The sequence below is a fragment of the Rhincodon typus genome, chromosome 34, assembly GCF_021869965.1.
Source record: "Rhincodon typus isolate 14 chromosome 34, sRhiTyp1.1, whole genome shotgun sequence".
Lineage (NCBI taxonomy): Eukaryota > Metazoa > Chordata > Chondrichthyes > Orectolobiformes > Rhincodontidae > Rhincodon > Rhincodon typus.
In genome coordinates, this window is record NC_063365.1 from 12,879,033 (window position 1) to 12,897,933 (window position 18,901).

At 38.5% G+C, this 18,901-nt stretch overlaps 1 protein-coding gene across 2 annotated transcripts in view; it reads left to right on the plus strand.

The window, feature by feature from the left end:
• Nucleotides 1-2,909: 2,909 nt before the first annotated feature.
• The window catches only part of LOC109918796 (erlin-1), a 31,780-nt gene continuing 15,788 nt past the window's right edge, over nt 2,910-18,901 (plus strand). The window contains exons 1-6 of one of the 2 annotated variants that reach the window (XM_048616300.1): nt 2,910-3,092; nt 8,175-8,313; nt 8,775-8,897; nt 13,698-13,779; nt 15,301-15,347; nt 16,300-16,361. In XM_048616300.1, coding sequence (XP_048472257.1) covers nt 8,785-8,897; nt 13,698-13,779; nt 15,301-15,347; nt 16,300-16,361 — 304 coding nt within the window. In that variant the 5' untranslated portion in view covers nt 2,910-3,092; nt 8,175-8,313; nt 8,775-8,784. The remainder of the gene's footprint in view (nt 3,093-8,174; nt 8,314-8,774; nt 8,898-13,697; nt 13,780-15,300; nt 15,348-16,299; nt 16,362-18,901) is intronic. The other variant, XM_020518740.2, reaches the window with a different exon arrangement.

Sequence of the window (18,901 nt, forward strand, 5' to 3'; positions counted from 1 at the left end):
CCCTCACCCTAACCCTCATCCTCATTCTCTCCCCACCCTCACATATTCCCTTTATTCTCAAACTCCCACCCCCTTATCCTCCATCCCCATCCTTACTCACCCACGCTCACCACCACCCTCTCCTCCTACCCTCATGCCCACTCTCATATTTCCCCCCCCCCCCCCCCCCCCCTCCCCCCCCCCGTCCCCCCCCCCCCCCCCCCCGATTTCAGCCTTCCTGCCCCCACCCTCCCTACCCTCACGTTGTCCTTGTCTTTTGTTTAAAAATGCATTATATTTTGAAACTATCCACTGCAAGGGACAGAGGGAAGAAATAGAAAAATTCCATGACAGGCAAAAGTCCCTTTTTAAATTTCTAACCATGGATGTTTTTCTGTCTGCGTGTCAGACAATATTTAAATGATTATTGTTCAAATTCCTGTTTTTAAACATTCATAATTGGGCTAATTTTCTGCCCTCTATCTTCCCTGAAACTTGCTTTCTCAACTCTTTCTGAGTTCCATTCCTGCCAAATGCCAGAACTCTGACCCATATCATGCACAATCTGCATTTTTTTTCTGTTTCTTGTTTATGCTGATCCCTTCCCCTGTCATTAGCCTATCCATTTAAACTCCTTGCAGGCATAGCTGTACTGGATTGGTGCAGTTTTATCCAGTATTGTGTTTGAATATCCCCTCTTCTAACTTGTATATTATGTAACCTTTCTTCCAAACTTTCACTATCAACCTTTTTAGCTTTACTAAATCCTGTATGCTTTTGTAAGGTCCATCTCAATGCTTCAGTCAGATCCCCAGCCCCCACCTTGCTTGCTGTCAATTGCCAGAGTTGTAAGTACAAGTTCACCAGTTGTTAAAACTGTTTTTGGCTTTTCTTGGGCATTATCAGGAAAACTTGGTGGGTGTTTTGATATTTTACTAATTGCAAAGATGTAAGCGGAAAGTAAATATTTGCCATACGAGCAATCTTAACAAACTTCATTTTAAATGGAAGTATGTGTTTATTTGTTCTGGGATTGTAAGAAGTGTTTCAGAAAGATACATACTTGGAGGCAAGTTAATAATCACTTGAGTCCTTTATATATGTTAGTTGCTTCATGGAGTAATTTTGAGATTTGCCCTGAAATAGCCTTTTGTTTATTTAAAGCTGTGATCCATTGTCCTATTCTTATGATTTTAGTTATTTTCCTTTTCCGCAATGTTTACAATATTGCATACTTCCTATAAAATCCCTCTCACCCATTTACTTTCAAAGTTGAAATTTCCAAATTTCTTCATAATTGAAACATGCTCATTTTCTTCAGGATGTAAATGTCTCAATGATGAGAACTGAATAAAGTTCTTGTTCTGCTTCCTGACCGAAGCTTTATAAAGTGTGATCAAACCTCCTGTTTCATTCTGGTTTTGGCTGAATAATTCAGTGAATGTGCAAGATCCCACAATGTTACTTCTCTTAGCCAGTACGTAACCAGTACGTAAACGGTGAGGTATAGCTGGGCATTTTCACAATAATTTATGTGGAACATCGCTGGATGCTATTTGGCTGCTATGTGTCATATATTGTAACAGTGACTATACTTATAAAGTACTTAATTAGTTGCAAAGTGCTTTATAATGGCAAGCCATTTTTTCTTTTATGATCTACAGTATTAGCGCACTTCCATTTTGTGTATGGTGTACAGCAGCCTTTTTCAACTTCATCTTTGCTATATCAGCCATTCATAGTGTATCATCTTTTAAGTGTTAATCTTCCTGTATAAAATTTAATCTCTCTTTGTCCTGTCCGCTGAGTTATTTTAGTTAGCTTGTTCTGTAATTTGAGCTGCTGTTTTCTGGTTCACTAACCCTCTTGGCCAGGTATCAGCTACAAATTTGATTAATAAAGAACAAAGAAAATTACAGCACAGGAACAGGCCCTTCGGCCCTCCAAGCCAGTCTCTGATTTCGAGCTAGCCTACATTAAAAGCTGTTGTTGACCAAAGGCATTCTGAGGCTGGAGATGAATTTAGAGCCAATAATTTGTCATCATCATGGGCAATCACTCACTAGTGAGTATATTTATCCACCGAGGAAATTCCACGTGACTGGTCATGAGTTCTGTGGGTCCTTGTATGGAATTGGACCTTGGTCTTGAGATCCTCTAGGTACGCGCATTGTGTGGGACATCTTTTAATATGGGAATGCTGTTGCACATCAGCAGACACGTGGTGCTTGACAAAAGGTACATCTAGTTCCAGTGTAAGAAAACTTAGATTGGGGGAATCTCCCTACATTCACAACCTTCATCCGCCATCACACGAATATCTTCCACCTGAATTTGCATTGAGGACTTGTTTACAATTATGCTTTGTCTGGTTCCTCCCCTCCAACCTTGCCATCATGGGTGACCCTTGAGCTTTCCTGGCGCCATCACTCTCAGGATCAATGGAGCAGTCAAGCCACTCCATCTCAGTATGTGGCTATCAACAGAATGGAGCTATTCTTTTGGCTATTTATTAAGGTCTATTTTAAATTACATTTTTGGTATGTGTGGCAGTGATGTTGGGATAAGGAAGCCAGATTTAATACTGTTATTCCCAATGTTTTGCTTAGCGGGCTTACTTTATCACTATCCAAACCAAACCAAATGCAATATATTAAACTTCCATATGGTACTTACAGGCAACCAGATAGAGATTAAAATTCCTTCTGAGAGTTTGTTGCCTGCCATGGTGCTCCCCCTTTGTTAATGACAGTTTGATGATAAACACTTCAACATCTGGAAACAAATGGCATCTATACCGGAGGGCAGCTCAGAGATAAGCATGTTTTTACTTTGAGTTATGTCAGCTGTTTGCGTCTGGCTTTTCTGCATTTACTGCATTTTTGCATTCACTCTTGAAAGAATTTTTTTCTCCCTCTGGACCTTTTCAATGTGCTAGGAGAGAGAAGGAACAGAGAGAAGTTTGACGACTTCCTGGGAAAGTGCACTGGAAATCAAGCCCCACAATTCCCAGAGTTGTCACAAATGTGAGAGTTTAATGAAAGTTGCAAAAATCCCAATTTGTCTCTTGACTGTTCACCAGGAGAAAAATGGACCGCACCAAGCTTTCTTCGGTAATTAAAACGTAATGCTGTTTATTGTAACACTATTTAGTTATTTATTTATTTATTTATATTACTGGTCCAAATCTCAAATCTAGATGGATTGATTTCATAATTCTTGGTGATTCTTTGCCACAGTGACATCTGTACAAGATTAACCAATCTGTAGTTCACTGCTTGCTTAGTTGGTCATGTTGTCCATGGGTTCTTTCAGCATCAACACATGTGGTTTTACTCTTTTGACAGAATATTGAAACAAGTGACATCTTTTAAAGAAAAAGGTGGGAGGGAAAAGAGAGATTGATGTAGCCAACTTCTGGAGGTTTCCTTGCTTCTATTTCATTTCCTGCAGTCTGTTAAGCTGCAACTTGACCAATCAGAAGCTTGTTACTCTGTTGAGCTGTCCTGAACCCATAATAAATAGTGCCAGATCATCTGGACTCGAATGTTCAAAAACGTAATGTTGTTTCAGTGATCAGATGGCTTCACTTGTTTTTCCAAGTTGCAAACAATGTTTTGTACATTCTGCCCTTTTTTAAGGAGTTTCCATTTTTCATTTTTAGTCCATAGACCAAAAGTGAAAGTGGCCTCTTGCATACTTCCACCCTTTAAAGGATGATACAACATTTCAAAAAATAGCATTTTGTTGCAATGTTTATGCCACAGATAATAAAAAACACAGCTTGCATCCGCTCATCCTCATTCATCTCGTACAGTATTTTAACCATTTTTTGTGATCCTTTTTTTGAATTCTTAACTTTAGTTGTATCCTTTTTACATTCTAGACAATGCATCTGTTGCTCTCGTCTTTTCCAGCAATGTACGCAATTTTTGTATTGAATGGTTGAATTAATGAACTCCATCTGAACTTTGGGTATTGAAGTTTTCCATAAAGTATTTGTCAGAAACACAAATTTTTGTCAGCTTTGAACGCTTACTCAAAAGTGACATTAATTTAGGATAAAAGCACTATCTATATCTTCAATTGTGACTGAAAAATCAATTGCATTTGATTTCAGTGAATCTCCTGCAGTGTCTTAAAATTATAGAGTTAACCTGGCTGCAAGGTAATTCCCTTAGTTTAAAGTCATTGAATTATTCCCCAGATTCTGAAATAAATTTCCGCTTCCATTAAGTCATCCTTAAGGTGTGAGCTAAAACGTTTTCTCATGTCTGTTTTATGGTCCATTTCTCTACTTTCAGCTGCAGTTGCTTGTATTATCATAGTTGTTTCACTAATGTGCACTTTCTCGGACTGGAAGAGAAAGCTGATTGTTTAAAGTTTCTGATCAGTAGTAATGTTAAACAATAGTACTCCATTGCAACATTTAGTGTTTTGAACCATCATGTCAGATTCGGAATCTATTTTCAGAGGCTCAGTTTCTAGGTGGTGTTCTGAACTGTCCATTGTCTGAGTCGACAGCATTTAAATTTCCGGGCCATTTATTTCCAAATCTCAAATTTTCTGCACATTGAACTGAAGATCAATGCAAGAAGCAGTGTGAGGAATCTGAATCTTAGTTGCTTCAGTTTCCAGATCTGAGTTTGATTCTGGTTGAACATTGACTTTTTGCACTTCAGACTCGATGTGTTTCAAGTTGGCCTTGCTCCTCTTCATCAGAACCAAAAGAGAATGTCACCACTTGAAAGCCTGCACCAAATACTGAGAATTATGGATGCTTCCTGACTATAGCTTGAACGATCTATAATTGGATTCTAGAGGAGAATTAGTTGGAAGAGGCTCAACAATCATTTTGCACTCTTCTGGTTGATTCAAAGTCTACCTGCATTCCCTTAGTGTCCCCATCACTTCATAATGTTGTCATTTTCAGATCACTGTATGAGAGATTGAGACATGATGCATCTGTGAAGATTTGAAGGATGTTCAATGATATGATGTTTATTTGTTCTTATAGAATTTGTCTGCATTTCCTTGTTCTCCTGTACATTAGGCAAAATCACAATTTCCTGAGCGCAGCGTTCAAGATTTAAAACTCTGAACAGTTGTTTCATATTCTTTTAACTGAACTAACTTTTGTCCATTTTTTTAAATGGTAGGCTTATGCATTCCATATACCTTGATTATGCCTTCAGATTTAGTAATTTTATCCCTTGCTTCAAACACAAGTGATTTTCTTTGTCACAATCAGAGCTTTCCTGTCCGTTTACTAACATCACCTCTACATCAACCAAAACTTCTATTCCAAATCTTTAAAAGCCTTAAACTCTTCAGCCTTGGGTGATATTTACTCCTATATCCACCTGTCGAAATTACTTGTCTAACCCTTTTGAATATAATTGTTTGCTTAAGCTGCTTCCTTAAATTCTGAAGCATCTAGCTGTATGCTTCTTGAACTAACTTGTGTGCACCCCCAATTGGCTTTTTTATAGCATCATTATCCTGAGAAAGCTCTGACATAGAAGCATAAATTTGAAGTGTTCCATCTGTCAATTTGCTTTTCGTGGGTCATGTCCACTTTTTCTTTGGCCACTTTATTTCATCTTTATAGAATCCCTACAGTGTGGAAACAGGCCCTTTGGCCCAACATGTCCAAACTGACCCTTGGAGCATCCCACCTAATCTACACATCTCTGAAAACTGCCGGGTAATTGAGCATGGCCAATCCACCTGGCCTGCATATCTTTGGACTGTGGGAGGGAACTGGAGCACCCAGAGGGAAACCACGCAGACATAGGAAGAATATGCAAACTCCACACAATTTATCTCTTTTTTTTCTGAAATTTTATAAAGAATGCCTCTGCATCCATTTTCTTAGTTTTGGTAGAACTTGGACAAATGTAAGCATTACTGCAATGGACTTCAGATTGTAAGGAAAATTTTTTTCACAGCCTACATTGGCGTCTTTTCAAAAAATTGGTGTCATTTTAGGCTGCTATTACCTATGCCCTTCTCATGAGAAAGAAAGGAATTTTAAAAAGGAAATGTTTCTGTTGCTCTCCCTCCCCTCTCTCTCTGTCTCTCTTACTTTTGTCCCTTCGCTTACCCTCTCCTCCAGTTTCCCAAACTCCAATTTCTCAAACTGCTTCATTTCATTTTCATGTTTGAGCTGCTTTAACTGTAATTCAATATTAACCTTGCAACTTGGAGTACGTGTTTTCCTGCTGTGCTAAATGAAGCAGAAATAACTGAAGCACGAGGACAGCATTGGGCTTGGTAAGAAATACATGGGAAGCAGGTATTTCATTTCTGCTTTGTAACTTGGGCAGACAATTCCACTTCCAACTTACTTGCCAATTCACTTGGCTTTGGTGGTTGTAAGTTCTATGGAGATTCCTATTCCACCTGCATCTTACTACTTTAATGCAAAAACTGGTCTTTGTCTTTTTATCTTTGGTTGTACTTGCACTAACTCCACACTGTCCTTGTTTAAAATATCCTGGCCAAAAAGCCCCCACACTTTCTCCCAACTCGCTGGTTTAGTGCCCTGAAAATCGAGCCCTAGTATTCCCGGAGTCGTCACAAACATTAAGATTTAATAAATACCACAAATCCCAACGTGCCTCTGACTGCTACTCTCGATAACAGCAAACGACACCAGGCTTTCTTCAGTAATTAAAAATACACTATTTACTGTGACTCTTCACCTGTAATATGTAGATTCTTTCTTTTCTTTTTGTTCAAATTCTGATATCGAAACTCGCAAACAATATTCTACGTTGATAATCCCCACCACAAACACGTAACCAGGGTCATGAACTACTGCTGGAAGACTAAGGACTCCTATTATAAGCTTTAGAGCCTTGAATATCATGGTATATTCCTGAAAGTAAATTAGTATATTAGAGTAATTAAGTAAAGAATTAATGTAAGAATGTTTGACGCAAAACCAAGTGCCACCTGAATTGAAGGTTTAGGATTTCATTTTTGGATCTACTGCTGGTTGGGGAAAACAATGAGTTTTAAAGTGTTTTTAAAAACGTATACAATGACCTTTGATACCAATGATGTTCGAACTAACATCAGGCATTATGTTTGGGAATAGTTTCTCATTTTTATTAGCAATATTTGGTATTGTATCTGTACTGCTTTATAATTGGGAAAAAGTGTTTACTGCTGCATGTACAACTTCTGTGATGTGTCATTGATCCATACAGGGCGGAAACAGACCCTGCGGTCTAATTTGCCCATGTCAAGTTTCCCAAACTAAACTAGTCCCACTTGCCTGCATTTGGCCATATCCCTCCAAACCTTTTCCTCCTCATGTAGCCGTCCAAATGTTGTTTAAAAGTTGTAACTGTACCTATATCTACTACTTGTTCTGGCAGTTCATTCCACATGCAAACCGTCCTCTGTGAAAATGTTGCCCCTCAGGTCCGTTTTAAATCATTCTCCTCAAACCTTAAAAATATGCTGCCTAGTTTTTTGAACTCCCCCCACCGTTGGGAAAAGACCTGAGCTATTCATCTTATCTTTTCCCCTTTTATAATTTTATAAACCTCTGTAAGGTCACCCCTCAACCTCCTATGTTCCCGGGGAAAAAAGAGGAGTCCCAGCCTCTCCTAATAACTCAAATCCTCCATTTCCAGCAAGATCTTGGTAAATTTTTTCTGAACCCTCTCTAATTTAATATTATCCTTCGTATAGCAGGGTAACCGAAACTGTACACTATTCTCCAAAGTGGCCTCGCCAACGTCTTGTATGCCCTCAACATGATGTCCCAACTCCTTTATCAGTGGTCTGAACAATTAAGTCAAGAGTGATAAATGCCGCCTTAACCACCCTGTTTACTTTGACACAACTTTCAGAGCTATGTACTTGAACCCTTAGGTCTATCTGTTGGGCAGCACTACCCGGGGCCTTGTTTGTTTTAGCAAAATGCAATATCTTGCATTTATGCAAATTAAACTCCATCTATCATTCCTCAGCCCATTGGCCCAATTGATCAAGATTCCTTTGTATTCTTAGATAACTATACCACCAAGTTTCTCTTCAAATGTAGTAATTTATGGTTCGGTCCAGCAGAAAAGAAATCCGTAAAGCTATCCTGCTCAATTTCAGGCTTTGCTTTATGAAATAACTTGCTGGTAATTTTTACAGCAGTAGAATCTTTCTTATTCTCCCCTTTTGTTCAGATTTCCGAGTGAGTATTGTGCTCTTGCATCTGATGAAGATTGAGAAACTAGAAAGTTGGTTTGAAATTGACTACGTGTAATTAGCCTAAAAAGAAAAGCTTGGATTCCTGAAACTGGATCAGATTCAAAAAGGATAAAGGTGCAGAGATCTCTTGGCAAAGTTAAAACCTTTGCTCATGTCTTTTATAGATTGGTCTGAACAAAGCTTCACAAGAAGCTGGTGCTGCAACGAAATTGAAGTTCAAAGAATGTTACAATACTGAAATTAAGTTTAATATTGATGGTTTCGAGATGATTAAGCACAAAACTCTACTGCTTCTCTTTATTTGTTAAAGGTGCTAGCTCTATATCTATTCTTATGAGTAGAAATCAGATTTTTGCTACATATATTGGTAATTAATCAAATGTCAGAATCTTGAGCCACTGAACTGTTGTAAAGTTGTGATAGACAATGACTTCTCCAATAAATATTATTTTCTGAATATTCTGTGTTCATTTTTGGGGAAGTATGTACCAACTTGTATATCACACCACAATTGTGTAACTTTTTTTGTACGTAACCCTGTTTCATCATCTAATCTTCCATCCCATTTTTTACAGGAAAGACAGGATGACCATGACCCATGTTGGAGCAATTGTGGCTGCATTAACTGGAGTTGTGGCCTTCTTTCTTTACTCTTCCATACACAAGATTGAAGAGGGTCACCTTGGCATTTACTACAGGTATTAAAATTATTGTAATAGGAGCCGATTTGAGGAAGTGCAAGTAGATCAACTTATTTAAATGTTTTATTCTGATGAAAGTGTACTATCCTTTGTGAATTTGGATTCTAACAGAGCCAAATAGCTTCATGGTTTTAGTTCTGAGGGGAGCTCTTATTTTGAGGACCATAGGGCTTTGATTTGGTTGCCTATGGTATTGAGATTGCTCAGCTTGCATGTCGTCCTGTGTCGTAGCTCCTACAGGTTGCTACTTTGCTTTTAGTTATGCTTTGTGCTGCCATCCATGTACTGTACTCTTCTTTGAACCATGGTTGATTCCTGCCTGAAAGATAAGCAGAATACTGGTGAGTATGGAAATCTGAAATAAACACACGTTGCTGGAAAATTCAGCAGGTCTGGCAGCCTCCTGTGGAGAGAGAACGAGAGTTAGGGCTTCAACCTGATGCATTTTTGTCTGAAGATTGATCTTTTGAGTAAAGCAAAAGATGTACCAGGCAATGAGGTTACTGATCATGGTTGAATATGGTTCTGCTGCTGTATCCATTCTAAATCTATCCTGTTTAGCTCCTATGATTGTTCCGTGAGGCACTATGGTCAGTAATGTGGAAATGGGACTTCATCTCTGTAAGGTCTGTGCAGTGGTCACTCCTACCAGTATTGTCATGGATAATGCTTCTGTGATAGGTAGGTTGGTTAGGATAGGGGAAAATAAGTTCTTTCCTTTTGATGATTCCCACTCCACCTGCAGGTCTAGTCTGCCAGATCAACCTTTGAAGAGTTGCCATCTTGGTCCGTTTTAATGCTGCTGAGTTACTCACTGGTAATGGGCGTTGATGTCCACCATCCATGCAGTTTAATACAGCTATGAGGGTAGTTTGAGCAAGTCTGGAGCTCTGTGTAGGCTATCCAAGTAAGGATGGTACATTTGCTTCAATGAAGGACGTTAATGAACCTGATAAGACCATTCACTGTTAGATTGCCATAAAGCTTAAAAGGAAATCTCTGGATTACTAGCCCAGTAACAATTCCTTTATGCTATTGCCCTGCATTAAATGGGATGCACTTGAAATCCCAAGTGCTGAGGTTTCCCTAATATAGTCACCTTCACTTTGGAAACTTACTTTTGGTCATTTCATCCTTTGTTAGATTACATCAAGTAAATATGCAGATACATATGCAAGCGCTTTAATTTGTATAGACTTTGTAATACTAAAGGAAGTATCAAGCTATATGCTTGTGCTTGGAAAATTGGTGAATGAATTATGTCTTGAAACAGTTCTTGTTTTGTTGATTTCACTTGTCTTTATAAAACTGTTAACTATTTACATTTAAAACAAAAACCTTTTATGTGAAATGCCTATCTTTTTGACTGTTGAAAGTTGATTATAACTGGGACACATTTGTTCTGATCTGTAGATGGTGGTTGATACTGACAATGACAAGATAATGTATGAATCACGTGTGTTTTGTGGGGTATTTAAAAATGCAGCTCAAGGGTCTTGTAGTGAAGTGGTAGTGTCCCTACCAAAAGGTCCAGGTTCAGGTCCCACCTGCTCCAAAGGTGTAGAACAACATCGCTGAACAGGTTGATTAGAAAATACCTAAAAATGCAGCTTTATTTATTTATTCTTTGCTCCCGGCCAGAAGTGAATTTATGACTCTAGAAAATGTAACCCATTTCATTGGACAGAGGCACATTATTTGTTTTCAGCCATAATTTAAGTTTACTAACCATTTTACAACATGAAGTATTTTTTGATTCATACCTTTCATGAATGGGTTTGTTCATTGATCCAGTGTCCGTTTTCTTGAAGTTTCTTGAAGTTTATTTTAAAACTATCAAGTTTTAGAGACCAGTTATTAAACCTCCACAAAGCTTTGCTTCCTTGAAGCAGGAAAAATAAAATAGTAATTGCGAATTATTCTCCGGGGGAGCTTTTGAATATTTCAATTTTCAGTGTTTACTCAATTTTTTAACCTCTTAACCTCTCTTTGCCATAAGAATGATTGGTAACTCCAGACATCACAAATTAAGTTAGGACTTGGATTTTTTTGAAGCTTCACCGTTTTGTTTGTCCCTTTTGATTTTTGCATGGATTAATTGATATTTTGTCACTTGGGCAAAACTAATTAAAGGTTTAATCAGTCACTGGTGCTTGCAAGATAATGGTGCCTATCAGTAATTGTGAGTGCAGTCTTTTTCCGAAATTGGACTGTTGATATTTCAGAAACTATGTATAACCCACCTTATACAACTTGAACAGACTAGAGCATCTTGGATGACCTTGCTGATTGCATTTGCCATCAGGATGATAGCTCCAAACACGGTGCATTTTGTAGGAGTTGTACAAGCTGATCTTGCACTTTGTGCCTTACAAATGGTAGTTCTTTTTTCATTATTTTTTGAATCGTACTTGATGTCTACTTGGTTTGTCAACACTGAAACTTGTAGCTTCAGGAAAACAACTTTTTATTTAAAGCTGAACATCATGGGTGTTGAAATGTGGGAGCAAATTACTGCAGATACAGTCATAGAGCACGGAAATCGACCCTAAGGTCCAACCAGTCCATGCCGACCACAACCCCAAATCAAGCTAGTCCCACCTAGCTGCTTCTGGCCTATCTCCCTCCAAACCTTTCCCATTCATATATCTACCCAAATGTCTTATAAATGTTGTAATTGTACCTGCATCCAGGTGACCCTTCTCGTGTAAAAAAAAAAAAAAAAATTGCCACTTTTTTGTCTTTTTTTTAAATCTCTCTCTCCTCTCACCTTAAAAATGTGTCCCCTAGTCTTGAAATTCCCCGTCTCAGGGAAGAGACAACTCCCATCAACTCTATCTACAACTCTCATTTTATAAACTTCTCTCTGGTCATCTCTCAACCTCCCACTCTCCAGTGAAAAAGGTCCCAGCCTTTCCTCATAACTCAAACCTTCCATGCCCAGCAAGATCCTGATAAATCTCTTCTGAACCCTCTCCAGCTTGATAACATCCTTCCTATAACTGGGCAACCAGAACTGGATACAGTATTCCAGAAGAGGCCTCACCAATGTCCTGTGCAACCTCAACATCACGTCCCAACTCCTATGCTCAAAGGACTGAGCAATGAAGGCAAGCACGCCAACAGCCTTTTAAACCATGCTGGAATCTGTACCAAAAACAAAAATTGCTGGAAATCGTAGTGGGTCAGGCGACATCCATGGAGAGAGAGTAAGCTAACATTTTGAGTCTAGATGACTCTTCTTCATCATGGGTGTTGAAATGTCTGAGTTCTGGTGTTTACTTGCCATGAATAGAACCATTGGGAAATGTCTGTAATTTGGGTTGCTATTTTATTTACTAGATTCTCCGTGTCTTTCCGCAGTGGAGTAGGAATGTTAATGTCCGAAATGTATTATCGATTCATCTACTCGGCCTAAATATATCTCCATATCAACTGGGTCTGTATGGGTCCCACATTTACACAGCTTAAAACCATTGACTGGTTTGGAGCCTCAACGAATAATGTTTGGTCAAGATGCAACTCTGCTTTGGGAAGCAAAGATCACTTCTGGTCCCCTTGTTAGAGAGGGAATTTATATTGCGGAACCAGAGGTGGAAATGCGAGTAATGATGGAGATCAAAGGGAAAAAAAGAGAGAATTCCAGCATATGAGAGGAGTTGGGGGAAGAAGTTATGGGTAAAGAGGAATTGGAAAAATATGAAGTTTGAGGGAGATGGAAGTTAAAATCTGAGAGGTAGAAACAGTTTGCAAGGCCATTTAAAAAAAAAAACAGGATTGGGAGTTAGTGATAAGAAATGATGTGATGAATACCATCCACATTTTTATGGACAGCATATGGTGGGAATATTGCAAAACACTAGATTTAAAATTTCTTGTAGATTTACAATTTATTGTTCTGCCATGAACACTTTGGTTTCCTAGCCCTGTTCTGTAGAGGGTAATTACACAAGCCAACATGCCTTAATGTTGTGCTATGCACAGTTTCAAACATGTCACCACTGCATTAACTATTAATTACCTTTTTTTAATGTAACATTGCTCCAAGCCAAGGACAAAAATGCTGCAAATTCCATGCTGTCTTTCTTGCAGTTGAAGTAGTTATTACATCATTTAACTTAACGAAGCAAAGAATAATGAGCATTTATATTGTACCTTTTCATGATCAGATGTATCTCCGTCTTTATAAATGAAGTACATTTTTGAAATGTTGCTACTGTTGAAATGTAAGAAATGATGTCAATCACTTGTACACAGCAAATACTCAAACAGCAATGTTTTTATATTGTTTGAGAAATATTAACCAAAAAACTAAAGATAGCATTTGTGTTCTTTGAAGTAGCGGCAGTGAAACTTTTCTGTTCATTTCAGAGCAAATGGGACCTCTTTTTAACCCCTCATTTGGAAGACAGCATCTGCAATATTGCAGCACTGCCTCAGTGTGGCACAGTTTCAGCTTTGATCATTCTGCTCAGGTCCTGCAGTTTGACTTGAACCTGCAGCTTTCTGACTTTGACAAGAGTGCTGTCAGCTGAGCCATGGCTCACTCATTAATGGGGAGGTGAAATAAGATGAGAAGGAGCTTGTCCGGAGTATAGACTTGTTGGGTCAAATTCTGCACTGTAAATTAATCATCTTGCCTCCAGGTTCAGTATGGAGTTTAACTGAAATTTGGGTAACAACCTGTTGTATTCTGTACACATGGCTGATCAACATTGCTTGCAATATCATGTTCAATGTGATGCTGTTTGAGTTTAATTTTGTTGAAATGTGTTTAATTATTTTTTTCTTCTTTAGAGGTGGTGCTTTGTTGGCCAGTCCAAGTTTCCCAGGATACCACATCATGATACCCTTTATTACTACCTTCAGATCTGTTCAGGTTAGCAATTCTCATTGAAGTTGCCAATAAATACAAGGTAGAATGCAGTTGTAATTTGCCTGATTCACGTTCTGCATTGACTTCTAGAATTGTACTGCCATTGTGACTTCCTACAGTACTTTCTTCCTGAAGCCTCCTTGGTGTGATTAAAAAAGTTGTGAATAGTCCCTCATAGTTATTCTAAGTCAATTTAGAAGACCATTGACAGTGGTTAATAACTAGTCAAAATGCATGGATGAAATCTTCCCAGGCATAATATTATCAGTAGTGAGAAAGTTGAGAGAATTGTGTAAGATTGGCAGTAAGGTGCTTCCCAATGTTGAGAGCAGAAGTCCCATTTTCCAATGGAGTGCTGAACAGCAAGACAAGAGTCTTGCTAGTGAGTGGTAAGAGGTCTATTTGTATGCATTAGCATCTTTTAACATTCTTATTATTCTGTTATCACAGTTCATTGGTTTGCAGTTTCCTATTCTCCTACTCAATGATTAGAAACTAGACGACGACAATGCCCAATGTGAAAGTCAGTGTTAACCTGGCTCCTGCAGTTCGCCACTCCTCCTTTGTCTGGGCTTTCATTAATTGCCAACTTCTGGGGGCCTATTCCCTGAGTAAAGACTGCATGCACCCCTGTCCACCTGGACCTCCAGGTTCCCATTGGCAAAACAGAGTGCCAATTACCCTCTGGAGCAGTTGACTGGAATATCACAGGACACTTGCACACTGCAAGTGCCTGACTGTTACACAGCTGGCCTTTAAAGTTGGTGCAGCACCAGAAAGCCTGGCAGGTCCTGGCAGTGGCTAGCACTTCCGCAAGTCGGAGAATTTGACAAGCAGTGCACCATGGTGGGTGTGGTGCATGGAAATGAGGCAAGTTTGGGAAGATAGTGGGAGAAAACCTGCTAATAGTCATGAAGAAGCGCCATCTATTAAGTGGCCAAAAATTGAGAGCCAGTATTGGTCAGACTTAGCCCATTATCTCTATTGCCACAGTTTACTTTGCCCACTCCAGAGATCAATACAAGAACTTTCATATAAACACGCGGCATTCAAAAGAGCAGCTAAGAATGCTTAATATTGAAACGTGTAGCAATTGTGGACAGAGATAGTGGAAAAAGTGGTTTCAAAAGTAGCATTGATTGCAAACTTGTGCCTATTATCATGTGCCAGATATATCTCCTAGACACTTCAGTATTTAACGTTTTCCTTTTTGTGTGTTTATGTTTACTGAATTGCGATATTAATGAATTGAGCTTGAGTATAATTTAAACCCAAAGAAGTTTGACAAAGATGCAGCTTTCAGTCCATATGAAACTTTATTGTTAGTCTAATTGTAAGCACAGGAGAGGTGTTAAAAATCTAGAAAATAGGTGCAGGAGTAGGCCATTCGGAAGTTGAAGTTATCGTGATGCATTGCAATATTAAAACTTCCATCTTCTTCATTGTCTACTGAGCCATGTATTTTGCTGAGGAAGAGAAAATTCATGATGTTTGAAGTTTGTCATCAAATTCTTTTTGTTTCAGACAACTTTGCAAACAGATGAAGTGAAAAATGTGCCTTGTGGAACAAGGTAAGCTAACATAGTTGATTTAGTAGGTGGATTTTTGTTACTTTTTAAACTTTTTCCTAGTTGTTTCCTGTACCACTTTTTTAGTTTTCAGTTTAATGATTTTCAGTAATTGAGTTTTATTTAAGATTTGATAATTTGGGGATCTTGCTGTCATTTTTAATTTAATTGACTGCGGTTATAGTATTTCACTTTGGAGAAAAACATTTTGTATGGCTTAACAACTCCGAGGACGTTGTACCTAATCAAGAGGCCAGATCGGCGATTTTCTGTTCTGTTTATGCTACTGCACATGTGCTACTGTGCAATAACCTGCTTTTGGACTTTGTGCATTAGATAAACTGGAGAAGGAAGGATTTCAGATTTTTTTGTGCTATTTATTTTGTCTGGAAATAACTTTCAATAAGACTTGCAACTTACTGCATGAGCTTTTTTGGATGCAAACCCCAGACTTGTATCTCCAATGTGCAGTCATGTAATGAGCATTAAATGATTAGTGCAATTTAGCTAAGATTGAATGTAATTTTAAATGGTGCAACTTTGGAACCATATCCTACTGACCATATTCTACCAATTTGTCAATTAAAAATAAACTGAATTTTATTTTGAAGTGGTAAACAATCTGCACCTGCGCTCAGGTCCTAAGCATGTTAACCAGGTAGTGTATGGTATAATTGGGAAATGTGATGTCATCAGCTTGTTTATTTGAAGCTAATCAAGCAAGCAGGTGGATCTGGATTAGGTTTCATGAACCATTACTTCTCCCTCCTGTGTGGTTTACCTTGAGAGTTTTCATGCAGGTACTTTTTTTAATATTTTGTACTTCATTGACACTTAAAAAATTATTTTGTTAGCAAATCAGAGATTTTCAGTTGTTTAGGTACGTGATCTTTTTTAAGACTTCCATGTTTTACAAAAATAATTAATGTTTAATGTTTGCTTTCTTTCTTTGTAGTGGTGGTGTCATGATCTATTTTGACAGAATAGAAGTGGTAAACAGCCTTGCTCCAAGCGCAGGTCAGCATTTGGTGAGCTCTGTAATTTTTGAGATTTTGGCCGCAATGACCAATTCAGGATTTGACTTGTTTTCATATAACCTCTTGCTTTTACTTGCAAAAAAAATGAGCAGCAACATTTAAGGCACTGTGCTATCTGTAATGAGTTTTTGCCTAAGATATCAGAGCAGAAATAGGCCCTTTCTGAACCTGCTGTACTGTTCATGAAGATCTACCTTAACTTCGTCTTCCTGTACTACACATGTGCCTTAATTCCCTTAGTGATGGATAGAGTTTTGTATACTTTCTACTCAATTGCTAAGAGTCCATAATCTAGGGAAGACTTCTAGAAACAATTGTTCAGGATAGTATTAGTATTCACGTGGAAAATGGGGTGTGATTAGCAAGAGTTGGCAAGGATTTCTAAAGGGAGATCCTGTTTAACTAACTAGCTGGAGACTTTTTTTGAAGAGGTAGCAGAAATGTTCAATGAAGGTAATGCTGCTGATGTGGTATACATGGATTTCCAGAAGGCATTTGATGCAGTACAATGTAATAGATTTGAGGAAAGTTTATATGGTTTAACAGGGACTGTGGCCTTGTGAATATGAAATTGGCTGAATGACCAGAAACTGAGATCAGTGGATATTTTTTGGGCTGTGTAAAAGTTTGTATTGGAGTTCCCATGAGTCAGTTTTGGGACTCTTGCTTTTGACTATATATTGATGATCTGGATCTTGGTGTGCAGAGGACAGTTGCAAAGTACGCAAATGACACAAAACTTGGATGAATTGTAAATTGTGAGGAGGACAGTATGGACCTCTAAAAGGACATTGACAAGTTGGTGGACTGGGTAGTTAGGTGGCAATAACGTTCAATGCACAAAATTGTGCGGTAATGCACTTTGGAAGAATATTGAAAGACAATATAAAATAGGCAGTACAGTTCTAAATAGAATGCAGGAGTAGAGGGATCCAAGTGTATTTGTACAAATCATTGAAGATGGCAGGACAGGTGAAGAGCAGTTAATAGTCTCATGTTCTCAGCAGTTGTAGGGGCAAAGAGTATAGTAGCAAGCAAGTAATGTTGACCTTGTACAAGGTGCTTGTTTGACCTCACCTGCAGTATTATGTACAGTTGTGGATGCCACATGATAAGAAAGATGTGAATGCATTGGAGAGAGTGCAGAGGTGATGTGCAAAATGATTCTAGGAATGAAAATGTTGTTATGAGGATAGATTGAAGAATTTGGAATTGTTTTCCTTGAAGTGAAGAAGGCTTAGAGGAGATTTGAGCAGGGTAAATAGGGAGAAGCTGAAAAGAAAAAAGAATCGGGGCTATAAGATTTTAAAGTGATATGTGACTGAAGCAAGGGTGATGAGAAACTTTTTATTTACACTGAGGAATTAGGGTATGGAATGCACTGCCTGGAAACGTGATGGAGGCGGGTTCAGAAGGCATTGAATAATTCCTCGAATAAAATTGCTGTACAGGACATGGGGGAGCAAAAGGCAGGAGATTGGCACTAAGTAATAGAACTAGTGCAGGCATGATGGGCAATTAGCTTTCTCTTTGTACACCTTAATCTGTGGTTGTGATAGAGAATTTCAAAGATCTACAAACTTCTGGGGGTGGGAGATATTTCCCGTCAGCTTGGTTCTAAAATGGTTGACTACTTATTCTGGGGTGGTGGAGCGTTAATCTCAGATTCCTCCAACACACAACCTCCCACCTCACCACCGCCCCCCCCGCCCCCCACCCCCAACCCAAAAAAAACAGGGAAACTCCCAAGCTCTAAACTGTTAAGCCTCAAATCAATGTGTACAAAATCACATTGTTGCCCTCAATTTTAAACTGAGACTTCAGACTTGTATTTTTAAACAAATACAGTATTTTACATGTGCTTCTCCATTTTCAGTATATGCTAGGTTTTAAGATGACCAGTTTGAAGTCTTAATTTGGATGGTGATTTGTTGAGCTGGGATTGACGTGCAGGGTGGGAGATTTTTCCTGACTCTGAATAATAATGTGACCAATGTGAAATTTCTATTCTTATTGTGCTAATTACCTTTTTTCTTGACTAAACTTGATTTTGGAGGATAAAAGGTATCTTTAGGGCCAACGGAAGAACTGGAGATACTTCCACCAATTGCTTCTTTGTTTAATTCAGTGCCACAAATGCCGAGCCAGAATCTGATGTGTTCTTCTATGGCATTTTTGATTATGACCAGTGCTTTTATCAAAAGATGTTAATCAATACCCTTGAGTATCTTTCTGCACACTCATTTCCTAAAACATGCTATCATTTACTCTGAAATACAAGCTTCTCTATTCAGATCTTTAGTGAACATTAAGCCACACATTCCTATTTAGTCTTACTTAATACACAGTATTAAATAATTGAAACCTTTTTTAGTACAACATGCAGCTTTGAATTATTGAAACTGAATTTCACAGGCTTTTAAGCAACCAACTGACTTCGTACTCATGTGGAGTCGCCTGTCTTTTTGCTTTTTTCTTCTCTCGCTGTCTCTGTTCTTCTCTCGCTGTCTCTGTTCTTCT